Below are 27381 nucleotides of genomic sequence, written 5' to 3'. Positions count from 1 at the left end.
TTATATAGCAAGTTTTTCAATTTTAGTTTATTTTGTTATAACCAAAACATACATAAATATGCAGCGACGGGAAGTGAAACCGATATACAAAGGTTGGTTCCTTTCGAGGTTCAGTCAACCTTTTACCCCGATTGCAACAGAGATCTGTTCCTATTGTCTCCGACAACCTTCCCCTCGATTAAAAATGACTAAATTGTGTCATGGATCGCGAACTATGGCGCGGAGTAACTGTCGGACAGACGTTCCGAGGTTTATTTTATAGATGGCATAGTTGCTAACGAAGTCAAAGACTAAGCGAGTCGGAGATGCTTAACAAACAGGATTATCATTAACTCTGAGCGATGATAATGCTGATCTGAAACCTTGAGAACTCCCTTCATACCCCGGTCATACCCCCCATGAGTCATTTCTGGGCATTTCTCGACATATAATCTTTTTTTTATCATTCTTTAGTAAATCGTTGGCGGGTACTTAATTCCGTGGCTGCATCGAGAAAATATTTCTGGAAATAGAAATATTACTAAGCGCAAAGACATATAAATAGAGTTATAATGCCTCGTTATTCTAGAAATCTCGAGAGGAAGTTCCCTCGTTTTTACAAGCAAAGACATTAGTTAGCTATGTCACTGTCTGATGAAGAAGTTCGTTCGTTAGGAAAAAGAAGTGAATCTATGATGTCGGAAGACCTTCATAGAATTACCCCACTCCATTTGACCACTTCAAGGTCAAGCCGTGCCTCACTAAGTCGAATGCGCTCAAACCAAAGTGAACTTACCCGAATTATAACGGGTATTCGAGACGACCTTCAACTAGACGAAGCTGAACGAGAACAATATCGAGAAAGAGGGGATCCTGAATACATTTTGGCCAGTCAGTTGGATTTGGTCCGTACTCACACTAGACCTAGATCAACTGTTGACTTAGAGTCAGGCAAGAATAATAAAGAACAAGGCACTGAAGTGATAGAAAGTATACTGGAAGACGAAGAAATAGACGATGGTCCTCCTTTAGATAAGGGTATTGCATGGTTAATGGCATTTTGTGGGATGTTGGCTTCCTTCTCCACTTGGGGTGCCAGTGCTGGGTTTGGGGTGTTTTTAAACTTTTATTTATCGGATAACACCTTCCCAGGAACATCTGAATATGATTATGCCTTGGTTGGTGGTACAGTTATGTGTTTGGCAAACATGTTATCTCCATTTGGAGCATTGCTATATAAGATGCTTGGCTTCAAATTGGTTTGTCTCATTGGAGTCTTTCTCCAAACCGCAGCATACATATTAGCATCGTTTGCAACAAAATTTTGGCAATTATATTTAACTCAGGGGGTGGTAGTTGGTGTTTCATTTGTGTTGATTTTCATTCCCATGACGTTGGTCTTGCCCACATGGTTCCTTGAGCGCAAGGCTACCTCCATGGGTATTGTCGTCTCTGGTGCAGGGCTAGGTGGTTTGGTTTTCTGCTTGAGTATCAACCAAGTCATTGAACAAACTGGGGATCAAAGATGGGCATTAAGAATGGTTGGGTTTGTAACATTATTTGCATCTTTAATTGTGGTGATTATCTTGAAGCCAAGAAACCAGAAACGGACACCTTTAAAGGAAGGATTAAGTCCAGAGTTTATCAAGAGAAATTTCAAGCTTGTGTTTGACGTTTCCGTTTTCAAAAATAAAGGAATTTGCCTTCTTGCCTTTTGGTTTGCTATTGCCCTTACTGGATATACATTGATGTTATTTTCCTTGTCGTCATTCGCTACCCTGATTGGATTAACTCACCAACAAGGTTCCGTATTAACATCAGTAATGAATGCAGCACAAACGGTTGGTCGTCCTTGTATGGGGCTTATTGCTGATAAAGTTGGCCGGTCAAACTTTACAGGAATATTGTGTTTGGTCAATGCAATTTTGTTGTATGCTTTTTGGATCAATGCTACCAGTTACGGAGCATTAATCGCATTCAGTGTTTTGATTGGTCTCGTTATCGGGGTAGGTTCTTCAATGGCACAACCTTTACTTGCAGATGTCCTAGAAGATAACCTTGAGAAACTTCCTGCTGGTTGGTCCGGGGTCAATTTTGTGGTTGCACCTTTCTGTCTTGTTGCTGAAGTTATTGCATTGGCCTTGGTTACAGGTGGATATAGACCATACTTACACACACAAATCTTTGCTGGGACATGTTTCATAGCTTGCTTCATATTACTTTTGTTCATAAGAGAGTTTCTTGTCCAGAGACTTTTGTCGAGAAGATTAGAAGCTTCGGAACTGAGATTGAACGAGATCAAGGGAGTTGCTGGGTACTTGAAATCCGAACAAACTTCGGAACTGTTAGAAGGGGAAGATAGAGGAGACGACGATGACAACGAAGAAGAAGAGGTCTTGGTTGACAGAATGGATAGGTACAACCGCTTGTTACAAGGAACAGCCACGGGCTTTTTCTTGAGAGTGGTGTACCCTATAAGAATATAAACCAACTTTGCATAGAATTATTTATTTCTTTCTCATTTATTAGACTTAATACTACAGATATCATTAACTTTGTAAATATGTATTACTTTTTTTTAGACTATACATTAGACCGGTTTCTAAAACACAACGTTATTAAAGTACACATGGAACCCCATCCTAATATATATTTATGTATGTGTGATTAATGAAATATAAATGAAATAAAATATACGCAACAAATATATTCCCTTAACGGTTAGACTTGGCAACTCTTTCCAATTCATCCTTCTTCTTGATGGCGTAAGAAGTAGAAGAACCCTTGGCAGCGTTGATCAATTCTTCAGCTAAACATTCAGCAATGGTCTTGATGTTTCTGAAAGAAGCTTCTCTGGCACCGATGGTCAATAAAGCAATAGCTTGGTTGACTCTTCTCAATGGAGAGACATCAACAGCTTGTCTTCTGACGGTACCGGAAGAACCAATTCTGGTGGAATCTTCTCTAGCACCAGAGTTAACAATGGCGTCAACTAAAACTTGGATTGGGTTTTGTTCAGTTAAAACGTTGATGATTTCCAAAGCGTGCTTGACGATTCTGACAGCCTTCAACTTCTTACCGTTGTTTCTACCGTTCATCATTAAAGAGTTGGTTAATCTTTCAACAATAGGACATTGAGCCTTTCTGAATCTCTTGGAAGCGTATTTACCAGCAGTGTGGGAAACAAAGACTGGGGATCTGATTTGGATGTAGTCAACTAAGGAAACATCGTTGACTTCAACATCATCAAAAGACCACTTGTTGAATAACTTAACTTCTCTTTGAGCTTCTTGAACTTCAGTTGGAATAGGAGTAGCTAATTCAACTAATTGTAATTCTTCTTGAACGACTTCTTGAGGTTGTTCTTCGTATTGTTCTTCAACGTCAGACATCTTGTATAGTACTGGAGTGGTTACTGCTTAAGACTAAGAAGAGGTTGGTATAAATTTTTTTAGTTTTTTTTCTTTACATTTGGTGAGAGGAATCGAAGCTTTTTTTCGCGTAAATTTTTCACCAGTTACCCGGAAAATCCGTGCTGGAAAATATGATTTTCGCACCTTATGTACTGAACATTTCAGCATGTTTACCGATTTAGGGAATACCTAACCCTAATTATTGTCACGTGCATCATCCTTGAATTCAAGCATTACCAATAAACTTCAATAATGTTATTATTTAGTAGCGATAAGTGGATTAAATACAGTAATAATCAGTATAATGACTACCACTACTGTTTTAATTGTTAGTAGATACATATAAGAGTGTATAGGGTTATAAATTACCTATTAATAACCAATTTACGCTGTAAATGAAGTTCTACAAAGAGTATTTCTTACAAATATAGACTCCAATAGGCAGAAATGTATCTGAAGGAATCGCAACTGGTGTATACTTCTTGTATTAGACCATAGAAGTTTGTATTGCTGGTCCATTCTACCCCTGCTGTCCCAGTTTTCATTTTGCAATTTGTTGATCTCCCTTCACTTCCCTGCATGTAATGCAGCAAAAATTTTTATCTCAGAATTTACCTCATCAGCCCAATTAGGAAATGTAATGTCTGGCACGGTGTGTAATTGTGAGAATGGTAGCTCCGATATTTATTGCTTGCAAAACCCACTGCTTGAACATGTATAGCAATAGAGAGGCAATATGCATAGCTATGCTTAGACAAATAACAGCTGTATGATTTACTGTGTATTCCAATTTTGTAGCTGAATGTGGTAGTGTGAAACCGAATACTCCAGTGAATAACTGGATATCACAATCCGGAGAATTGAACATTCCAGCAGAAGACTGATCACTCCGCTACAAAACGGAACACTCCAGCGGAAAACTGAATACCCGAGCATATAACCGAATATTCGTATATTGAATCCGAACAATCCACCAAAATTGTACATAAAATCCGGTGGTTACGGAGCCCAGCCCACTTCGACCCAGCTCAAAATGCGGTTTTTGGACAAAGTATACGAAACATAATCATCTCCATTCTAGCGCTTACAGCGTTACAATATTGCTGATTGATATTCTTGTTTAAAAGATACAAGGTATAGCTTTCATTAGATACTATTTATGTGTTAATTCAAGTGACATGTGGTTATCTGATTTGAATGCTAAAAGCTCAGCAGGAGGTTGATACACACGAAAAACCATTATCGCATGTAGATCAGACTATAGTCACAGGTTCATCAGTCTATAGAAATAGTACTTACCTCAACTTGCAGTAATTCTAGGTTTCTAACCTGACAATAATAGGTTTGTAAACCCATTAACACATATTTATTTGTCTCAAATTATTGAAGTGAGTATACTAGAATACAATCGTGGCTTTTATAACTTTGAAACATCATAGAGGCTTATAGTTATTGATAGGTATAAGCATTTTCTTTGTTTGTATGATATTTAGATATTAAGTTACACATTGAATAGCGAGTATTCAATTGGATTAGTCAATGCACATGTGGCGTGTGTCAGCTACTCGGAATTTTCCAGTGGTAAAACTTAGCACCACACTAAGAAAACTGAATACTTGCCGCGATAGCCGAATACTCCTGTGCGAAAACCGAATACCCCACTTACAGGGCGATAACTGGACACTTTACGATCCAATAAGCCGACGCACCGATCCAGATACAAGCGCAACTAGATCAATTGGTTCATAAACCCGATATGTCAATTCGTAATTTGAACAATGAATCAAAGCGGCCCGGATTGAATGATCTAGCCCTTAGAACAATAGCGAGATCGGGATTCACAGTTGGAACTCCGGATAAACAAAATTCCCAAATCCCGCCTGCGAAAAAATGACAATGGGGTTGTAGCCGCCAAGAAGGAAAACTTAAAAAATATTCCAGAAATGCCGTGCCAGATTTGCTAATCAATTAATTAGTAATTAATTGCTAAAAGGGCTAATATAATCAACAATCTAATGCGGAGAACGGCTAGCAAGTTACTGAGTCATGGTTTGCCAGCGGATATGCATGTAGGTGACAAACATAATCAGAACGCAATGTAAGTGTATGCAAGTTCATTCCGAAAGGCACGAAAAAAGCATTTCATTGCTTGAAAACGTGATTGATAAGAGTTTGCATTGTTTATATGGGACCCCGCAAGACGGCGCCTAAACCGGAGGTAATGAACAATGCAACCCTATGACACAAAGGATTTGCGGAATTACACAGCTAGTGGAGTTAGTCATAGAAGTAATAGTCATCAACTCTCCACACACGCACACTCATATAAATATGTCCAAATTCCATTTTTTTTTTTCAGATTTTTCAGTTGCTACTTCACTTTATAATTATCAAACATGTCCTCCATAAATAGCAATACTCCTGAAAAGCAAGGATCGCCGGATATCATTAAAGATCCAGAGTATTTCATCAGCACTGAATCACTCGACAAGTCGTCGCCAGAAGAACAAGTTGAGCAATTAGCTCAAGACCTTGGTATAAATCAAAAGAAACTCATGTGGAAAATTGATCTTTGGGTCGTTCCACCATTTTGTCTTTTATATTTCCTTTCATTTTTAGATCGTGTCAACATCTCCAATGCTAATCTTTATGGTTTAAGTACAGAATTAGGGTTGGTGGGGAACCAATACAATACTGCCTTAACTGTATTTTTTGTACCATATGTGTTTTTTGAAGTTGCTGCAAATTATACCATCAAATTTGTTCGTCCACACATCTGGTTATCTATTTTAGTTTTGTTGTTTGGTGTCTTATCCATTGGTATGGGATTTGTTCAAAATTTCGGTGGGTTAGTTGCTTGTCGTTTTTTGATTGGGGTTACTGAAGCTTCTACATTCCCATCCATTTTCTATTTATTGTCTACTTATTACTCCAAGAGTGAATCGCAAAGAAGATTCTCGGCCTTCTTTTCGTGTACGGCATTATCGGGTGCTGCCTCCGGTGCCATTGCATATAAAATCCATGACTTGGATGGAGTCCATGGGTTATCCAGTTGGAGATGGATTTTCATCATTGAAGGTATTGTCACTTGTGGGTGCGCAGTTATCTTGTTCTTTTTAATTGCTGATTTCCCAGAACAAGCCCGATTCTTGAATGCAAATGAACGTGAGTTTTTAAAGAAAAAGTTGGAAATTTTGTCTGGTACATCTTCCGCATTTGAAATCAAAAACAAATTAAAGGATGTGTTGAAATGTTTCAAGGATTGGTTGATCTGGTTGCCTGCATTATCCTACTTTGGGTTGATTATTCCTTCTTACGGGTATGCTTACTTTGCTGCCACTATTATTAACCAAATGGGTTACACTGCCGTTGACGCTCAACAGCATTCCGTCTACCCATGGCTTTGTGCTTTCGGTTTGATCAATATTACTGCATTTGCTTCGGATAGATTCCAAAAGAGATTGCCATTTGCCATTGCCTCGTGTGTCATTGCCATTGCTGGTCTTGCTATGGTTTTAGGTGCTACCACTGCTCCTAGAGTGCGTTATGCTGGTTGTTTCCTTACTGCATCAGGGTTATATACTGCCATGCCATTAGTTGTCTGTTGGGCTGCTTTGAATAACGGTTCTCATATTAGAAAGTCAGTCGGTACCGCCTGGCAAATTGGATTTGGGAACATTGGTGGTATCATTGCTACATTTATCTTTTTAGCCAAGGATGCGCCAGTTTACAAGCCTGGTTTAGCTACTTGTATTGCTGCTGTTTGTTTCTCGATCATGTGCTCTCTTGGTTACTTCTACGCTTGTATGAGAATGAACAAGATCAAGCAGACTGATGCATACAAACAGGAATTTGCAGCCATGGAACAACGAGAACAAATTAATGCCGGTGATAGAAACCCAAGCTTTAAATATTTGTATTAGTAGAAGAAGCAAAAAAAAAAAACGAAAATAGCTTATGACGTATGAGAATAGATAATAATTTACGAATAATTTAGTAATTGCTGGCATGGCCACTTTTTCTGTCACGAATCTCGGGCTGCAAACCGTAGGCATGATCCTGCACAGCCACTTTGGTATGCTTTGAAGAAATGCCCTTATGATTGGTTCTAACTATAGATGTTTACAGTTTGTAAATTGGTAGACTTGAAAATATGGTATTGTGAAGTAGCTATCCTTTCTGACAACTTGTAAATGCCAAAGAGGTTGGGTACCTATGTATTGTAAACGTAAATTGCGGAATTGCGATTAATTACGAGGGAGGAGATCACAAAAATAGTTTTGCAGTTTCCGTATTTCGTTTACAGGTTGTTCCTGAACAGCCCTTTTGTTGTCATGGGAAAAAAAAAACTAAAACTAAAACAAAAACCAGGCTGAAGGAAATGTGGGTCAAGCATAAATCTCGCAAAGTATTTTACCATTGGAAGTTCATCAATCGTCGTAAATAACGAATCTTCTTCTTTTGTACAACTTATCTTTGAATTAATACTTATACCATGTCTAAACAAGAATACAATCCACCAACTGGTGCTCCTCCAAGCTGGGCTCAGGGCAACGACGGTTACGTGCCACAAGCTCAACCAAGTTATGCCCCACAAACACAAGATAGAGGGTACAATCAACAACCAGGATACGGTGCTCCACCTCCACAAGGTTATTATCAACCACAACAGGGATATGCTCCTCAACAAGGCTATGCACCACCACCCCAAGGGTACTATCAACAGGCACCCCAACAACCCATGTACGTCCAACAACAAACTAAATCAGGCAATGAAAGTTGTTTAATGGCCTGTTTGGCAGCATTATGTATTTGTTGTACCTTGGATGCCATCTTTTAAACTAGTCGTCCAGTGTGTATGCTCCGAGTTTGCCGGGGCTGTGTGTATGTGTGTGTGAACAAAAAGTGCCGCTGTGCTTTGGCAGTGGGTTATGGTTAAGTGTTTTATTTTTTTTTTTTCTATTTCAATTCGACTACTACATTACGGGTCTGTCTAATTTGCATGTTTGTTCAGGTGTGTGGTGTATACATTGATAGAGCAAATCTCAGTGTGATAGATTGTTGATTTTTTTTTTTGACCTGCTTTTGTTGATACACTTACGGGCAACTCAGCTTGAGATGTGTTCTATTAATGGTTTCCTCTTTTCAATTATGTCGTTGTTTCAATAAATATCGTTGCATTATTTATGTATGTAGTAGTTTAAAATAATATTGATTAAATCTATATAAAAGGACTAATTGAATAAAGATTTCAACACAATGTTGTCACTAGATACTTCTACGATAGTGTTGCCCAATTCATCTTTGCCCAGAATCTTACCATCACCTTTAACAACTGACAATTCTTTGTCATTGCTGTCCAACACCTTGACATAGTAAGGCTTAGAAAACTTACCTTCAACTTTAATGTCGATATGGTGTTCCTGGGACTTCTTAGCAATAACCTTAGCAGCAAGTTCATCTGGTGTTTCTGGATCTGGGATTTCAGTAACGGCACCAGCTTCGGTAACGTCATAAATGTTAACCATAAACTCTTTATTCCAATCGTAGACGGTACTCTTGTGATTAGCATACGGACCAGCAGTAACAATGATAGAATTTGGTCTAACTAATAATGGAAGTGATTTGTAATCATGAACTTCATCAAACCATTCTCCTGAAGTGGTTGATCTCACCTCGCCATCTAACCAACCATACCAATCACCTTTAGGTACATAGTATGTCACATTACCATCATCACCAGTAAAAACAGGGGCTACCAACAAGGAATCACCAAGGAAATATTCGGTATCAGCAGTCACAGCAGTTGGATCGTGGGGATACTCTAACATTAAAGCTCTCATTACGGGAATACCAGTCTTGTGAGCTTCAATAGCAAACTTATAAAGGTATGGCATCAAGGATAACTTCAATTTGGTAAATTTACTCAACACCACACTAGCTTCATCATCAAAGTTCCAAGGAACTCGGTACGATGTACTTCCATGGAGTCTTGAATGAGAACTCAACAATCCAAAAGCACACCATCTCTTATAAATAGCTGGGTTAGGATCACCTTCAAATCCCCCGATGTCATGAGACCAGAACCCAAACCCAGAAAGACAAAGACTCAACCCACCTCTAAGTGTTTCTGCCATAGCTTCAAAGGTTGATTCACAATCACCACCCCAGTGTACAGGATACTGTTGCCCACCAGTAGTAGCACTCCGGGCAAATAAACAAGCTTCATTCTTGCCAAGTTTCAGTTCAAGGGTTTCAAACACTAATTTGTTGTAGAGCAAGGTATAGTAGTTATGCATGGCTACAGGGTCAGATCCATCGTGATAGCGAATGTCCTTGATGGGGATTCGTTCTCCGAAATCAGTTTTGAAACTGTCAACTCCCATATCTATCAACTTCTCAAGATGGGATTGGTACCATTTGCATGCATCTGGGTTGGTGAAATCAACAATCCCCATACCAGCCTGCCACAAATCAGTCTGGTACGAAGCACCATTGTTGACCTGGGGAACGTATCTAATCAAGTACCCCTTGTCGTCAGCTTCAGCAAATAACTTTGATTCTTGACCAATGTAGGAGTTAATCCACACACATATCTTCACCCCGAACTTCTTTTTCAATTCAGCAATTGACTTCTTAGCATCGGGGAAGTATTCTGGGTCAAATTCAAAATCACACCATTGGAACCCCTTCATCCAGAAACAATCAAAGTGGAATGTTCCCAAGGGGATGTTTCTGTCTTTCATCCCCTGGATGAATGAACTGACGGTGTCAATGTCGTAGTTTGTCGTGAATGACGTGGTTAACCATAATCCAAAAGTCCATGCTGGAGGCAAGGCCGGCTTCCCAGTAAGATCAGTATACCTTTGTAAAATAGTTTTAGGATCAGGACCATGGATAATGTAGTATTTGATACCTTCACCTTGGACAGTGATATTAACTCGGGTAGTTCTCTCTGATTGAAGTTCAAACACCACATTTGAAGGAGAATCAACAAAGACACCATAGCCACGGTTGGAAAGGTAGAAGGGGATAGACTTATATCCCCACTCGGAGGAAGTACCACCATCTTCATTCCAGACTTCAACTCGTTGACCATTCTTAACAAATGGACCAAACTTTTCTCCCAATCCAAAGAGCTTCTCGCCAACAGATAAGTGAAGCTGCACTGTCATATACGTCGTAGCTTTATCTGCAGTAGCACCCTGCTTTTCGAATCTGGTGTCCCTAACAAACCCAATCGACTTGTATCCCAACTTGGTCAACACCTTGTCCTTGCCCTTGAAGTCAATTGCAAATGGTTTGGACGTTATTTCAGCAGCAGTACTAGCACCAGCATATAAGGTGTTGACTGATTCATCCTCGCTAGTGACAACATTTGCCCTGTACAGCAGCTTTTCGTCTGAGTATTTCAAAAATTTGGGCTCCTTGTTGTTCTTGTATGTAGAAACATGATGGTATGATTCAACACCGACAATTCCCTCCCTTGGAGAAGACACAATTGTGGAAATAGTAGGGCAGTTCAAAGTGTCACCCCGGTTATTGATGCGTCTTGTAGCAGCAAGAGAGTAGATTTCTCCATCAGAAACCACCGACTTCAAGTTTTCCAATGCCCAGTCGATCCTCACACCTTGTTTCAACTCCCACATCCCGCGGGAGAAACGAGTGTCTGACTCAACGTGACGATCAATTGAATAGTGTTCCATTGTAGAATTTTGTATGTAGTTTGAAAGAAAACTATCAATTATTTTCAAGAAATGCTAGCACTTAAGTATTATCCAGTCTATGGCGGTGTTGAGATATGGTTAATGGTGGCATTATGATCAAACAAAGGAGGGGCATGATAAATCCCGATTGATTTTTTGAGTTGTGCCGAAATTTGCATATACCGTTGCATAGTACGTTGGAATTGTCCCGATGGAAAGGTGGGGAAGAACGACATTATCCCGCATTCGCAAAAAATTGTAAACTATGGGGGTGTGTGTGTGTGTGTATGCACGATGGGTTATTCCCTTGCAAAAATTGGGTCGCAAAAAATGCAAAAATAGACGCTCGCAAAAACGGAAAAACTCGCAAAAATCTTTATGTGTTTTCGCAACAATTTGCAAACCTCGCATAAACTCTTGAAGAAGGTCGCAAAAAAGTTTAATTTTTGCGAATGGGGAAGCAACGATCTTCTCTCACTTGAATTAGTCTATCCTATACCACGGCTGTTTCGCAACAATTCCAATCTGTCTCGCAAAAACTTCCCCGGATCAATCCAACAATAATTTCCCCGGACTTTAATCCCTTGCACTGCATGGATAATATGCTTCGAAGAATGTGGGGCGCATTGTTGCAAAAATAGAATGTTGTAACCAGTTAACGCAGGGCTCATTATGTAGTGCGTTTCAAGGCTGATCCTCTTTTTGTTTTTGTATTTTCTTTTTGTGCCACCACCACCACTACTACCACCACTTGGTGTGTATCGAGGAGAACAATGGCAAGTGTAAGTGGGGATGGTCCACGGTGTTTGTTCATTGGATACTGGAAGTTGTTGCGAGGTGGGCTGGATCTGAAATCGGAGGAGATTCTCCCAGTTCCCCACTCTCGTTTTGCAGTCAAACTGAATGTTCCAAAAACACAAGTACAACTATGAGTTATTTTAGAACTTTAGATTGCTTACCCCACGGGCGGGCTATGGCAAAAGAATTATTGTGGGCCATACAACATAATGGCTAATTTGGGCAGATACGATTTAGGAAGATCCCATAAAAAATATTTTCTATTTTATTTTTTTTTTTAATTATTTTTATTTTTGATGACATTTTTAAACCTCAACGAACGAGTAACATACTACAACTTTCAATATAAAAGGACATGAAAATAACCTATGAATGGCAAGTTTTGATATCATCAATACGAAATCATTAGCTTTCAAACTGAACTATTTCACGAAGAAACTAAAATCGCTATTAAGAATGGGTAAAGATCTCAAAGCTCAGCTGTTCGATCATGTTGAAGATGCTGGTTCCGACATCTCCTCCAGAAGAGGATCCGACCAGGAAATATCCCCTGATGGCAAGTCTGTCATTGATGTTTACGAACAAGCCAAGCAGGGTGTTACTGATGAACATGATATGACCTTAAGAGAAGCATTCCGTGATCACAAACCAGCTATATTTTGGGCTATCGTCATGGCTGCTACTATTATCATGGAAGGGTATGATAACATTTTGACTGGTTCCTTCTATGCTTATCCTGAATTCAAAAAGACGTTTGGTGTTCCCACAGTCGACGATGATGGCAATACCACTTATGAAATCAGTACCAAATGGCAAAGTGCCTTGGGTTCTTCTTCGTCTGTTGGTACAATCCTTGGTGTTTTCTTTAACGGGTACTTGGCTGAACGGTTTGGTCACAGAATGGTTATTAACGTTAGTTTGATATTCATGGCTGCATTCATCTTTATTGTCTTCTTTGCTAGGTCCATCGAGGTCCTTGTTGTTGGTCAAGTCTTGTGTGGTATTCCTTGGGGTATCTTTGCCACCATTGGTATTTCTTATGCTTCAGAAATCACCCCGCTTGTATTGAGAGGATACCTTACAGCAATTATCAACTTGTATTGGGCTACTGGTCAGTTCATTGCTGCTGGGGTTTTACAAGGATTGGTTGGTCTTGATAGTAAATGGTCATACAAGATCCCTTATGCGTTGCAATGGATGTGGGTTGTTCCTTTGTTTGTCTTGACTTATTTTGCTCCTGATTCACCTTGGTACTTAATCAGAAAAGGGAGAATTTCTGATGCTGAACATGCTATAAAACGATTAGGTTCCAAGCGTATTGCTCACAAAGCAAAAGACTCGTTAGCATTGATGATTAGAACTAATGAAATTGAAGTCCAACAAGATAGAAAGAACAGAGAAGAGTTGGGCGGATGGAAAGGGTACATTGAGTGTTTTAGAGGCACAAACTTGAGAAGAACAGAAATCATGTGTATTTCATTTGCTGGTCAAGTTCTCTCTGGGTCAACTTTTGCCTACTCACCCAGTTATTTCTTCTCTCAAGCTGGTTTAAACTCGGATCAAGTCTATAAGTTGAATCTTGGTACTACTGGTATTGCCTTTAGTGGGACAGTCTGTTCGTGGTTCTTATTGAACAAATTTGGTAGAAGAACAATTTACGTCACGGGTTATTTCTTCTTGGTGTTGTTCTTGTTCCTCATTGGTGTGTTGGCCAAACCGGCTGAAACTAATGGTGCTGTTAAATGGGCACAGGCGGCACTTACCATGTTATGGGTGAGTACATACGCATTGACTATTGGTCCTTTAGCATTCACCATCACGGCCGAAACGTCAGCCACCAGAATCAGATCCCAATCGGTGTGTTTGGCAAGAAATGCATATAATTTGGTGTCGTTAATATCTCAAATTGTCGAACCATACCTTATTAACCCAGGTTCAGCTAACTTAAAGGGGTTGACTGCATTTGTATGGTTTGCCACCGCATTCCCTACTTTGATCTGGTCATTTTTCAGATTGCCTGAAACTAAGGACCGGACATACGCTGAACTTGATATTTTATTCGAAAGACGAGTCCCTGCCAGAGAGTTTGCCGCTTATCAAATCGATGTGGCTGATATTGTCCAAGAAACCGTTTCTGAAGTGCCAGTCACTGAGAAACAATAGATGTTTAATTCTTATGTGTTTATTTTCTGTACTTAATCTATACGATGTTCAATTGACTGTTTTTGTAGAATCTCCGAGTCTAAATGGAGGAAATTCGTAGCCATGATCAAATCTGCCAAAAGGACACAGATACTGTTGATGAAAAATCCAATGTATAACTTGTTATGGGCTGCTAATTTCCCTGTGAATATTGGGCCGATGCATCTGGCAAATGTCTTTCCGATGTTGACTATCCCCATGACCTTGGTGATTTCCTCTTTAGGCATGATGGAAGTTAATAATACTTGACGAGGAACAACGTCCATGGTAGTTGTCGTGTAGTACAACATCAATAACCCAGCAACAGGTAAATAAGTATTGAAAATTGGCACCATGCCAAAGAAAATCGCTGAAGGAACTTGCGTAAACAAAATGGCCTTGACAGGACCTAACAACTTGGCAAGGTATGCGGAAGGCAAGGATGAAATGGCATTGATGGAATTGGTAAAGAAGAATAACGTTCCTAATGCACTGGCACTTAGGAGCAATGTTATCTTTAAGTAATAAACCACCCAGGCCGATGGCATGAATCCATACCCTAACGAATCAAGCATGAAAATTGCTAATAAACGAGGTAAGTAATAACGAGTAGTGTTGGACAATCCTGACTTAATAGAGCTGATCTCTTCGTCTGGAGTAGCATCTACTAATAATGGTGACTCTTCATCGCTATCTTTGTCTTGCTCTTCAATGAAATTATCAACGTAAACTTCGCACTTGTTACTTAAAAACAACATCAATGTCAACTTGATCAAGGAGAACCCAGCATACAACACGAAAATATATCTGTAACACTGTTCCATCTCATATCCCCACGCTTGGTTCATATAATCCACCAAAACCCCACAAACCAACGATCCCAAGGCCGCACCCGCGGTAGCAAACAACCCATGGAACGCAAAAATCTCTGGGCGGTGATTATGCGGCGTCAAATGCGCAATAGACGCTTCCTCTACTGACTTGAACGGCCCTGTCTCATCTCCTGAGGGCGAAATGACCCCAACAATAGCTGCAGCTAATAACACATAAAAGTCTGAGCTTATAGCAAACGTGATCCCCGAACCAAACATCATCACGGTTCCAATAATCATCACTACTCTCCTCCCAATCTTGTCTGCATTCCATGTAAGATAATATGAGATGAGTGTGTCTCCAATTAACGTCAACGTCATGAATATCCCGATTCGCTCTTCAGATATATCAATGGCTTTTAAATAAAGTGTGAGCACTTGGTTAGTGAGACCATAACTGGCCATACGGAAGAACACCGAACTCCATAGGAGTCGTATATCCAGATTAGACTGTCTGAGTGATTTAAGTAGATGCATATTGTTGATAACGTTGTTCTGGGGTATAAAAGGTTGGAAGTGGGGGAGAGGGGGAGGTGGAGGATCGGCTTGTTCTTTTATAGAATTATTCGCTCCTGCATACAGCGCAGGAAAAACAGTGCTAAAAAAAATAAAAATAAAAAAGAAACGCGACAATTACGCAAATTGACGTATTTTGCGATGACTTTAAAAATAGCACCAAGTTATAATGACCAGGTAGTGAAATTAATCCACAAAAATAATTGGTGAAATAACCAAAAAAGAAGAACCCACGCCGGGAGTCGAACCCGGAATCTTTTGATTAGAAGTCAAACGCGTTAACCATTACGCTACGCAGGCGCTTTCATGTAAAGATAATTTCAATTTTTCAAGACACCAATAGTGTGTAGGTAAACAATATGTTTTCTCCTTCTTAGATCTTTAATCTGGTAACTTTGATAGCTCCAGATTTAGTCAAGGAGCTGTGCACATTTTGGTTTATGTTATTTGGATAATTTATAGTTAGAATAAGTTAAGCTATATTAAATATATATATATATATATCCATTCGGGTGCAAAATAAATTGACAGATTAAGAAAACCTATTAAATAAAGGTTGGGAAAACATTGTACCAAACTAGTTCAAACTACAAATGCTTGTTATAATTCAGATTTTGTCATTAATTTTCTATAATAAATATCGTAACTAAAAGAAAAACTAGCACCAGAACTGGTACATTCTATAATAAAGTGGTTGAGATTTAAGATGTTCTTTTTCTTCTTCAATCTCTTGACGTAAAAGATCAATGTCAGTTTCTCTCTTGCCTCCATCAACATCGATATCTTTGGCACGAATTATCAAAATCCAATTCCTGGCAAAGAGCTTGTGACCAAAATAGAAAACAACAATGATAATAGCACCAAGATATGTTTGGAAGAATAAAACAGGACTTGGCTTTTGACCAATTGGGAAAAGCGCCAACCAAAATTGAAGAGCCAACACAACAAAATTCATAATTAATCCATAATAGGCCCCCCACACACCAGTGTTTGAACGGTATGGTAATTCATGCAATGATCTATCTTGAGCTCTCATTCCCAGTCTAAATCTGATAAATGAAAGATTGATACTTCCCCATGTGAACAAGGTAGAAAGACCAGATAAGGAAACCAACCACCCGAAAACTTGGTCCTCATATTTAGAAGCAGAAACAAACGATAATAAACCAACAATAGCAGAAGTACAAATCCCAGCAAGTGGTCTTCCCTTACGGTCAACATAAGTGTAAATCTTTGGTGCAAGGCCTTGTTCACCAAGAGCCAAAATAGTTCTGGAAAACCCATAAACTGCAGAGTTACCAATGGATAACAAAGCAACCAAAATGACAACATTGAAAATTGAAGGTAAAACCTTGATACCACCAGCTCTAATGGCAATGACAAATGGAGAAGCAGAAGCATCACTGGAACCTTGAGCATCGAGCAATTGAGGAGAGTTGGCTGGGACAAGGAAGGCAATCAACATCAAAGTCAACATGTAGAAAATCATAATTCTCCATAAAACTTGCTTGATAGCCTTGGGCAAGACTTTTCTTGGGTTTCCTTCGGATTCACTGGTGGTTAAACCAACCAATTCAGTTCCTGCAAGGGAATATGTAGCTGATAACAAAACTGATACAACCCCTTTAAATCCAGTTTGGAAAGGTGGATGCCAATTCTTACCTCCGATATAACCTTGATCACCACCACCACAAATCAAGACAACAGCTAAAATATTGAAACCAACAACACCCAATAATTTGATAATGGATGCAATAAATTCAGTTTCACCAAACCCCTTGTTTCCATAAAGATTCAAACCAATGATTAAAACGTAAAATATAGCAATCCAAACAACACTGTTAATACTTGAATTCCAAAACTTGATAGTCATGGATGCAGCAACCAACTCCAATGGAAGAACAACGACCCAAAACAAGGCATAGTTCCACCCCATGGCAAACCCCCAACTTGGATCGACAAATTTAGCAGCATAGGTAGCGAATGAACCTGAGACCGGGTATGCTGAAGATAATTCCGCTAATGACTGCATGGTACAATACAAGAAGGAAGACACAATTGCCCAGGCAATCATTAAACTGGCAGGACCCCCAACCTTCAAGGCTTGACCGGATACAACCAAAAGTCCAGAACCAACACATCCACCCAAGGCAATCATTTGCAATTGTCTCTTTTTAAGTGTTTGCTTCAACACAGGGGCTTGTCGTATTTCCTCCTTGTCGCCATTTTCTAAATCACGGATAATAACCACGTCTTCAGCGCGTTTGAACGAGTCGGCAAACTCGCGCCATATTCCTGGTTTGGATTGGTTGGCATATGTTAATTCATGGGTATTGGAATTGAGAGAAGATGAAGATTCGATCTTGGACTTTGATTCAGTGATTGAATCAGTATTATGTTTTATGTCACTCATGCTTGAGTAAATGCTTATATTTAAAAGTGAAGAGAAATTACAAAGAGACTTAAAAAAATGGAGAAATTACATTGACTTATATACCTCTTTGTTTTAACTGAGGAAACTATTGTAGGATGACTGATATTTGCCAAGCGAAACATCATGATACTGTTTCTTTTTTTTTTGAAATTTACCTTTCTTTTTTTTATTTTTTCAGTGCGATACAGGGATAAAAGTTTGCGGCAATTCGCCAGGAATGTGCGGCAATATGGGCTGTCGGATAAATGGTATGCAGGAAGATCACATCAGTGGATCGCGCATACAATGGAAAAGTACCAATTTTAAGCGAATATTTTTTGTTACCAAAAAAAAACGCCTACGCCCCCCCCTCTCCGGTGCTGCAACCTTTGCATCCCCCCGTCACCGGATCCCGGGCGAGGGGACCCATCCAGATATGACTAACATATAAGAGTCATATAGTTGCATATGCATTATCAGTTTGCCATTGTATTGTGGTAACGTGGTTTCGGACAATCCAGTATTGGGTGAGAATAAATTAAGAAGTAATTGCTTGTAATTTAGAAGATCACTCAATTTTCCCCCTGTCACTTATTCCTATTTTTAAATGACAATCTGTCTATTTTTGGGTATGCCGGCAGTTTAGGAATATCTGTTTTTCGGTTTGGATTGCCTATTTTAACTGATCTTTTTGATAGTTGAGCTCGGTACTAAGAAGGTATGGTTCATTGCAAATGTATTGACCTTTTAGATCAATGAAATATCGTAATTTGTAACAATTGTAAACATTATCAATGGTTCCCGAGGGTACCTGCAAAAATGGGGATGGAAAAAATATTTGTTTTAATTATAAAGTTTCTTTTGTCTCTTATTTTTATTTTTTTTTTTACTTGTCCCTGTCACATAGTAAAGACAAACAAATCATTTTCTTAATTCTGTGTCTTTACACTACGAGTTTGGATTTATTCCAAGAGTAATTAAAACTTATGAAAAGGAATGATCAGAGTTACACCACGCTGGGTTGTTTCTAAGTAATATTATGTTTTCGTGATGTTTTCAAATCTGCAGTATATCGAATTTAATACTAAATTCCAATCTTGACCTTGATAAAAGAATTATGGCTTTGACTAAATGAACAATACATGGAAATACTGCAAGTATTTCTGTATCAAAGGGCGAATAAATATCTCTACAACAAGTTTTGCATTTTGGCCAATCATCAATAACGTTCTTCGCTCCAACTTGTTCAATACTTCTACAAATAGATTCAAAGAAAATTAAAGTAATTGTTAATTTATAAAACAAATATGTAAAAAAAATCAGCCTGGTTACAATCACATTAAAGTAGCCAGGTCAACAAAATAGCTAAACAGAGTAAAACGTCGATGGAAGAAACGATCGAGTTGGCTGAGGATGCTTTCTCTTCAGGTGTGTCTGAGGATTCCTGGTGTTCAGATCTTCCTCTGGAAGCTAAGGTTCTGTTCACACCAGGAGGTGGGAATACCTCAATATCTTGATTTCCTTGACTGAAATCTGATTGTGCTAAGGATACTTCTTTGTCACCTAAATCAACCACAAAATATATGCTTCTTAATACATCCATTGCCAAAATTAAGAGATCATCATTAAAATTGATTCTAAAACCACATGCATCACCTGTGCTGTCGTGAACTTCCGTATAACCTAAGCTTTTTGCCGGAACTGTGATTGTCTTACCATCAAATTTAATCTCAAATTTTAGATTTTGTACTTGAGAGCAATCAGGAGAACCAAATACTCCGTTAGAATCGATATATCCGGCTCCTTTTATTTGTCCCAACAATGTTTCTAAAAACAGCTTGGGGAACAGTGATGTAGTGGTTCCTGTATCCAAAACAAATGCTGATTCGGAAATACCTCCAGACACTTTGGCATCATTGATATTAATATCTATTCCCAAAACATTCACTCTAATATGTGGCTCAGTTTCATTATAGACAATGGGAACTGTTTGTAAGTCTCCTAAATATTTCGAATGATCAACTGCTCCGAATAGGACTGATCCAGTTTTATTAGGTTTATTCAAAAATATTGAATATGCACTTCTGTTGGTTATCCCCTGATTTTTCAATTCCACGGGAAAAGAACGGCCAGTCGAATTTACCCTTGGGAAACTTATCCCTAAGATTCCTACCTCCAGCGAAGCTCCATCAGCGAGTCCAAAACCAAACCCTTTAACAACGACATCTTTACCAAGAGAAATGTCATCTTTAACATAGAAGCCATCTGCGGATTCTTTATCGGCGTATTCCATGTGAAATGATTCCTCTGTTTTATTGAAAGTTTCAGACCCCTGAAATGAAAATGTTCCATGAGCTTTACAATCTGGGACTTTGCCGGTAAGTGGGCTTGTCTTACACGCACCATTGGAATCCATGACCCATAATACGCTTGAACCTGTGTCAACGTCCACCGTAACTCTATCTCTGTTTGAACCGATCTGAAGTTCAGTCAACATTTGGGATTGCTTGTCGTCTTTTAGGGACATATCTACAGCATCCCTTTTTCCAAACACATCTCTAGAGACATGACTCGGATGTATTTCTAAACTAAAATACCCCGGCGACGCAGTTGCAAATACTGCTCCACATAAAACCCACTGTAATAGCAAAAGTTTGAGCATTTCTTAATATTTCTTTTGTAGTTGAATATTCAACATGATATCGAAAGTATCAAATGAAAGAAAAATCTACCCAATTTATATAGAAGCTGATATAAATAATCAGACCACCTTGCTCGTTGTTGTATCTAAAATCATCTTGGCTGCCCAGAGAAGATGCAAAAAAAAATTGTAAGGTTGTCACATAGTCAAGACAAATAACTTGTTTACTAATACCACGGCACTAATTTGGAATTATACCAAGAATTATTTAACCTTATGAAAAAGGAATGTTCATAATTATAATATGTGTGAGAACATGGGGTATTATACTTTAAAATTGGATTGATTGACGAATTTAACTTGTTTAGTCAATACTGTAAACTAGTCAATTATCTCCCCAATTTTATAATTTATATATTCTTCCTTATGGAAATTAACCTGCGAAATAAATACATTTAAGATTAAACTAGAAAGCAATTATAAGTGTAAATTACTAGAGTTAACTTTCAGGTCACAAAATTCTATCCTTTATTATAGTCGTTTTCTTTATTTTCGTAGTTTAGTCGAATATTATCTCAATACGAAGAATCGGGGTCAAACCACCATTCTATAGGATTAAGAAAATAAAAAAAAAGTTCCACTATAGAACAAACTGAAGTACACTCCACAGCAGTCGTATGACTACATGATAGTCCCTATTGCAATACTTTTTTTACCTCTAGATTTTTTCTGTTGTGGCAGGAAGGATAACAGAACCTAAGCTAATCTTTAGTTGTATTACGTAGTCTCGAAGCAATACTCTTTGGTTCAGTTTGTGATGATTCAGAGAGGAGATCCTGATTAATAGTTTGGCATTAATTGAGTGATTTGGGTTAGTTGAAATTTTTCTTGATATTTTGCAAATATTTTATCAAAAAAGTATTTGAGATAAAAGAAAAAGCTTTTGCTACTAAAATTACCTCGTATGATCAATTAGTCAAATAATCCCATTTAACCAAGAAAGCAGAGAATGAAAAACAGACTTTACAGTTTCGTATTACTATGGCCATGTGCTGGGAGAAACTCAATGTTTTTCCGAAGTCAGTCCAGGGCACCTAACCACTAAAGACAATTATAGCTGTAATGTAAAATATTATAATATTTGTCAATATTCAGATGAAACAAGTGCTATTACTGAATTTGAGGTATACCTTTGCTTCACTAGCAATTGTGTCTTGGGGTTGGGGAGAGGGGCAATTGTCACTTTAGAGGCAACCTAAAACGCTACTGCATATAAAACACAAACATTACGTCAGAGTCATACACACGAACACCGAGGAATATTCAACTTCCACCACTCAGCCAATTGTCTTTCTCGCTGTAGCTATTCAAGAAGAAACTAAATGGATATGTCTGGATCAGGTAATTAGCGTGTGATCAAAGGATGGTTTCAAATACTCCGAACTGCGAGGACGGCTATAATGGGAAAAAAAGAAAGTGGGGGGGGGTTTCAGGGGTAAACTTGCTATACACCCCCCCCAATTTTTTTTTTTTGGGGTTGACAAAATCACTATTGCTCTTGACTATAAAACCTCAATTTCATTCATGAATTAAGTAAACTACACTCTTTTTCCATCTAAAATCGTCTAAAATTGTCTAATTGAGATCTGAAAAATGCCATCAATTGAGTTTCGCCAAACCAATGATCCAGAAAAGATCAAGCAAATGTACACATTGTGTGGTTCACAATGGAGTGGGAAGTTGACACCTGAGGAATATGGTCAATTGATGTTGGAAGACCATCTTGACTTTATAAATGAGCGAGGCGGGAAACTAGCTTCATTTTACCTCGAAGATACCACCAATGGAAAGGTTGTGAGCACGGTAACCGTGAGACAAGTCCCTGGTTTTTACAAACCAGCGGATAAATCCAATGCTATTTCGTCGATTCCTGACCCCGAACTGTTTGGAGTCAAGAATATTACGGTGTTATTAGTTGGATACGTGTTTACCCATAAAGACTACCGAGGGAAAGGGTTGGCTGAAAGGTGTATCTCCCTGGCTATTGAGTATACTGAACGGGAAATAGTCAAACTGTATGTTGCTGGAAATGGTACTACTATTCCTGATAGCATGAATGTTGACAGCTTCAAGAATATGGTTCTTGATAGTGACGGCAACGTTGATTATGAATTGGCAAATTATTACTTGGGTAAACAATATTTTTGGATGTTGTATTCTGGTGTCAATACCTACTACCAAAGATTTGGATTTAAAGGGTATCCATTGGATTTTTATAAAATTCCCACCTCATTGCTAACTAAAGCACAAGAAAAAGTGATTGTTGAGCTTATAAAAGGAAGTACCAGTGATGAATCAGAAAAGTTGATGGGTAAGAGTCTCAAATTATTGAGGGCCGACAACCAATCTGATCAAGATATCATAAAGTTCATATTGCAAACCAAAGAATTGCAAATGATTACGGAATTGAATAAATTGACTTTCCACCTGAAACTTCAACATAGTCAAAAATCGTCTTCGTCTTTACTTAACATGAAGGATGCATTGTCCATGACTCCTAAACCAGACTCTGGGTCCCTGGAAGAATTTGTGTTGGGCCATGCAAACTCATATCCCCTGCCAACTATGACTCCACCATCAGTGCAAAACAATCAAACCATTCCAAAAATTGCAATTAAACCATCTTATGAAACGTTTCAATGGAATGTACGCGTTGAACAATGTGATGCCCAACCCAAATACAACCCGGATAATCCCCACTCTGTGGATTTTACCAATATCCAAGGTGCGATAATCACCAACGAATTACAACAAAGATCATACTACATTCTTTGGAATACGCTTATGCATGCGCAATTTTTTATTTTAGGCATGGGGGAAATCAAGTTTGATACGGGACATCCAAGAAGGAGAGGGTCTTCACTTGCTTCATTATCGGCACTTAACGAGTTGGGTGGATACAATTTCCAAGACCTTGATATCTTGTTCAGTACCGCCATGTATGTTGCCAAACAGAGAGATCACAAACTCGAACATATTCTGGTATCGGTGAATGACGTGCCAGACGAGATTCCCGATGCTGTCATGTATGATTTTTTTATGAATTATCTCCCAATGACAACATCTTTTGAATCACAGGAAGTGAATCAACTGGTACAAACAAAGGACCGAGGTAAAGTTGAACTAATCAAGAATGCTGCAAAACAGATGGAATTTTTGCCAATGTTGAAGAAATTTGGTACTAAAAACCATGAATTTGATTTGGATTGGATATACAGTGGTATGTTGTCATGGGGTTAACGTAGCTAGATTTATATATTTTGAATACAAGTTGTATTGTGAAAAATTTGTAAAACTGGGTAAAACTGGGTAAAACTGGGTAAAACTGTGTATTTTGATATGACTGCATACAAACGTATAGGTGTCAGATGAGGCAAAATTGTACGGCATCAAATATTTTTTTTTTTTGCTTACATTTTTGGGGGGGTTTGATTTTTTTTTTTACTTTTCTCTTTTGCTACCATCTACTGATTTAAACTTTTAGTTACAAATCCTCGAGCCGAGGCAAAATACATTATCTGCATAAAGATATACAGTCATGAGTAATGGAAATTCCAGTGGTCCCAGACCTGGAACTAATTCGTTAGGAAACTTGGTCAACGTCGCAACCAGCATCTCCCAAGAATTGCATCTTATTGACTCACAACAAATCAAACTGGAAAGACAACAACATCAACCATCGCCAACACCTTCCAATCAGTCTCATGTTCCTTCGAGATCACAAACACACACCCCACAAGTTCATTCACAAACTCATTCCCCTTTGATTCAAGGAAGCAGCAACTCATCTCATAATGGACCGGTACCTCCGTTAACCAGTTCTTTATCACCACCATTGGCAAACTCTCCAGCACTGCAAAAGGCAGGAAAGCCAAAACGAATGGCATGTGTTGAGTGCAGGCAGCAAAAGTCACGATGTGATGCCCTGGAGAGACACCCCGAACCATGCACCAGATGTTTCAAAAAGGGATTAAAATGTGATTTGAAATCCGACTACAAGAGAACTTACAAACGAGCAAGAATAGCCCAGATTGAACGTGAATTCTCTGAGTTAAAGAAAACATTGAATTCCACCCAAGCAGCAGAATTATTGAATAAAGTTCCCTCATTAGCCAACATAACGAGCCCACAAGAATTTGTATCAAGCCCTCAAAGTCGTACTATCATCCCTAATCCTAGTGCTATACGACATAGTCAAGTATGGAATAATAATATTAACAACAAGTATATTGGTGGTACTCCATATGTCCCACTTGCAAACTCACCTGGTGCAACTATGCCGGCACAATCTCCTCCATACCCTAGTCAGCCACCATTGCGAGATAGTTTGCATAACCCTGAACAACCTCATTCAGCATTGGCTCGTCCACCAATAGCCACACCCTACGACAGACCACATCATGTATCATCCTCAGAAACAAACTACTCCATTCCAAACACCCCATCCATTGCAAGACCAGTACCTGAACCAACTGGCTATCAAGGACCAGTAAATCGTGAATTGCAAATCACCATGTCCGAAGCTGCCATGAAATGCGAAGAGAAATCCGTGGATTCAATCACATTATCACCAGAAACAATTAAAGCTCTCTTTTTAGAATATGTGGAGAGATACCACCCAATTGTCCCCATTGTCGATGTGGAAATGGGACCAGAAAGAATTTATAGAATATGTCCCGCTCTTTTCTGGGTGATTATGTTTGTTTCGTTAAGAAGATTTTACGAAGACACTTCATTATTGGTGCAATTATCACCCATTGTCAAGGGAATACTTGCTGAAATCATGATCTCTCCCATAACAAGATATAACCCATTTGAGGAAGACGAACCTACCCTTAACGTCAGTTCTGTATATTCAGTACAAGCGTTCTTACTTTATTCATACTGGCCACCAATTACTTCTTCATTAAGTGCCGATTCATCTTATAGTACGGTCCTGACGGCATTCTTTCAAGCCATTCGAATCGGTTTGCATTCGCCAGTGTCTATGTCCGACACCAATATCAATTCCAGGACTCCTCAGCAATTGACCATGGCCAAGGAACAAGCCAAGACATGGATAGTCAGCAACATTGCATCCCAAACCATTGCTACGGCCTTCGGATTCCCAGCATGTGTACAATTTGACTCTTCGGTATGGTCATATTCTCGTCCTGACCGAGGGATAAAGATTCCACAAGCGATTCAATTCATGATGGAAATTGCCTATTTTGAAGATCAAATGGCAAAATCTTTGAATTCTAACCCCTTGGATACTTATGGTTTAATTGATCCTACAGAAAGATTACCATTGTTGAAATTGTTAACAAAAAGATTGGATGAGTTGGAAATCAAAATGTCACATGAATTACCTTATGAAGATGCATTTAGAAAATTTCAATTATTGTCAACTAGAGTCCATTTGTTAACTTATTATTTCATGGATTCTTCAAGAATTGCTGATTTTGAATTACAAAAGGGATTGGTTAAACTTTATAATGCCGCCATTGCTTTAATAAACCATACGCGGGCCTATCAAGCCAAAGATAAAAAGTTTATCAAGTATTTACCTGGGGTTTATATTTTGAATGTTTGGCAAGCTGCTTGTATCATTGGAAAGCTTATCCATTCAAGATTGAAACTGTTGGTCGATACGGGATCAGGGAAACAGAGTTATGAAGCAGCCATTGCCCTTATGGCCAAGGCTTCCATATTAAAGCATGATATGGCCTATCGTGCTAGTGCAATCACGAGAAACATGTGGCAACTTTTCCGAACATTGGATGAAAAGAAAATGAGCAGTTTGAGTATTGACATTAGAAACAGAATGTCTGCGTCCGTTTTCTTTGATTGCTTGTACCTTTTGAGAACTCAAGTGGGTATGACCAAATTAAATCGCGACAGCAACAACATTGCGGAACAAATTGATCATGAGCAAGAAGAAGCAGTTGTTTCTTATGATGAAGACGAAAATAGCTCAGGAGAATCTAGTGCTTCCGAAGAAGCAGTTGAGGCAGAAGAGAAAAATGAGGGCAACCCTAGTGCAAAATCCACCCCTGGAAGCACTACTTCTTCATCGAGAATACGGAAGGCAAGATCGTTATCTCATACTGTTGATGCCGAATCAAAAGCAAGAAAGATTATCATGACTATTCCATTAGATCCGCAGCCTATCTCTGTCAGTGGTGGAAAAAGAAGTTCCATATTCAAAGTGGTTAATTCTTCCAATGATTCTTCACCACATGTCAACAATTCCTCGGAAAAGAGCTCTCCAAATGTTACTAGACAAGCTGAATCACCAAATAATAGTCGCTTGAGCAGCTCTAATAACAACAAACCCGCACCACCATCTTCTTGGAAACCAGTTGAAAACAAGGAAGAAGTTCCAGTATTGCCTAAACAAACTCAAAAACAACCCCAACAATATCCCCAGCAGCAACAGCAGCAGCAACAACAACAACAATATGTGCAAGATTATCAACCCCAGCAGCAATTTTCAGATATGGTATTCAACGAATCTCCTATACAACTAGGCTTAGAAAATTTGGAAATGGACACTTTTGATCATGATATGCTTTGGAAAGATGTCGATAGTGTCATGAATGATTTTGGTTTCCCTACAAGCTAACTTCAATCTATTCTGTATATTTTACTTCTCTAATAAATATGTAATACTACTTAGAATCAGTTTCATCTGTATATTTAATTCTCTGTATAATATAAAATGTAATACTATATATGTATATATATATCTCTCGCGCTGTTTAAAATTTGCAGCTATGGGATTTTTCGGGTCGTGTGCTAATGTCAAAAATGACACATT

The 27381-nt window shown here is 38.7% G+C and overlaps 12 protein-coding genes across 12 annotated transcripts; 6 read left to right on the top strand and 6 right to left on the bottom strand. All coding sequences in view use genetic code 12, as the record gives it.

Moving 5' to 3' along the window:
• Positions 1–597: 597 nt before the first annotated feature.
• On the bottom strand, positions 598–3398 carry RPS5 (40S ribosomal protein uS7; the record flags this gene model as incomplete). The annotated part of the gene is made up of 1 exon (XM_007375367.1): positions 598–3398. The coding sequence occupies one exon, from the start codon at positions 3369–3371 to the stop codon at positions 2694–2696; it is 678 nt and encodes a 225-aa protein (XP_007375429.1).
• Positions 675–2465, top strand: SPAPADRAFT_139022 (uncharacterized protein; the record flags this gene model as incomplete). Its single annotated transcript, XM_007375368.1, has 1 exon — positions 675–2465. The coding sequence occupies one exon, from the start codon at positions 675–677 to the stop codon at positions 2463–2465; it is 1791 nt and encodes a 596-aa protein (XP_007375430.1).
• Positions 3399–5762: 2364 nt separating the features above from the next.
• On the bottom strand, positions 5763–11098 carry YIC1 (family 31 glycoside hydrolase; the record flags this gene model as incomplete). The annotated part of the gene is made up of 1 exon (XM_007375364.1): positions 5763–11098. The coding sequence occupies one exon, from the start codon at positions 11096–11098 to the stop codon at positions 8627–8629; it is 2472 nt and encodes an 823-aa protein (XP_007375426.1).
• TNA1 (Tna1p) lies at positions 5789–7315 on the top strand (the record flags this gene model as incomplete). The annotated part of the gene is made up of 1 exon (XM_007375366.1): positions 5789–7315. One exon carries the CDS (start codon positions 5789–5791, stop codon positions 7313–7315), a length of 1527 nt encoding a protein of 508 aa, XP_007375428.1.
• On the top strand, positions 7888–8232 carry SPAPADRAFT_61233 (uncharacterized protein; the record flags this gene model as incomplete). Its single annotated transcript, XM_007375365.1, has 1 exon — positions 7888–8232. One exon carries the CDS (start codon positions 7888–7890, stop codon positions 8230–8232), a length of 345 nt encoding a protein of 114 aa, XP_007375427.1.
• A 1462-nt stretch (positions 11099–12560) lies between the features above and the next one.
• Positions 12561–15769, top strand: SPAPADRAFT_61232 (maltose permease; the record flags this gene model as incomplete). The annotated part of the gene is made up of 1 exon (XM_007375362.1): positions 12561–15769. The coding sequence occupies one exon, from the start codon at positions 12797–12799 to the stop codon at positions 14057–14059; it is 1263 nt and encodes a 420-aa protein (XP_007375424.1).
• Positions 14092–15426, bottom strand: SPAPADRAFT_138659 (uncharacterized protein; the record flags this gene model as incomplete). Its single annotated transcript, XM_007375363.1, has 1 exon — positions 14092–15426. The coding sequence occupies one exon, from the start codon at positions 15424–15426 to the stop codon at positions 14092–14094; it is 1335 nt and encodes a 444-aa protein (XP_007375425.1).
• Positions 15770–16066: 297 nt separating the features above from the next.
• Positions 16067–17896, bottom strand: GAP6 (Gap6p; the record flags this gene model as incomplete). The annotated part of the gene is made up of 1 exon (XM_007375361.1): positions 16067–17896. One exon carries the CDS (start codon positions 17876–17878, stop codon positions 16124–16126), a length of 1755 nt encoding a protein of 584 aa, XP_007375423.1.
• Positions 17897–19153: 1257 nt separating this feature from the next.
• SPAPADRAFT_61229 (uncharacterized protein) lies at positions 19154–20847 on the bottom strand (the record flags this gene model as incomplete). Its single annotated transcript, XM_007375359.1, is given in 2 exon segments — positions 19154–20747; positions 20764–20847. A coding segment is annotated over 1 exon segment (479 nt), but the record flags the coding sequence as incomplete, so codon positions are not given.
• SPAPADRAFT_61230 (uncharacterized protein) lies at positions 19218–19481 on the bottom strand (the record flags this gene model as incomplete). The annotated part of the gene is made up of 1 exon (XM_007375360.1): positions 19218–19481. The coding sequence occupies one exon, from the start codon at positions 19479–19481 to the stop codon at positions 19218–19220; it is 264 nt and encodes an 87-aa protein (XP_007375422.1).
• Positions 20848–22496: 1649 nt separating the features above from the next.
• SPAPADRAFT_61227 (uncharacterized protein) lies at positions 22497–23819 on the top strand (the record flags this gene model as incomplete). The annotated part of the gene is made up of 1 exon (XM_007375358.1): positions 22497–23819. A coding segment is annotated over one exon (1323 nt), but the record flags the coding sequence as incomplete, so codon positions are not given.
• A 298-nt stretch (positions 23820–24117) lies between these two features.
• LEU3 (leucine-responsive transcriptional regulator) lies at positions 24118–27268 on the top strand (the record flags this gene model as incomplete). Its single annotated transcript, XM_007375357.1, has 3 exons — positions 24118–24278; positions 24360–24803; positions 24906–27268. 3 exons carry the CDS (start codon positions 24118–24120, stop codon positions 27184–27186), a joined length of 2886 nt encoding a protein of 961 aa, XP_007375419.1.
• Positions 27269–27381: the final 113 nt, after the last annotated feature.

The sequence above is a fragment of the Spathaspora passalidarum genome (genome assembly GCF_000223485.1).
Source record: "Spathaspora passalidarum NRRL Y-27907 unplaced genomic scaffold SPAPAscaffold_4, whole genome shotgun sequence".
Classification (NCBI taxonomy): domain Eukaryota; kingdom Fungi; phylum Ascomycota; class Pichiomycetes; order Serinales; family Debaryomycetaceae; genus Spathaspora; species Spathaspora passalidarum.
This window is presented reverse-complemented; position numbering and strand designations above follow the sequence as displayed.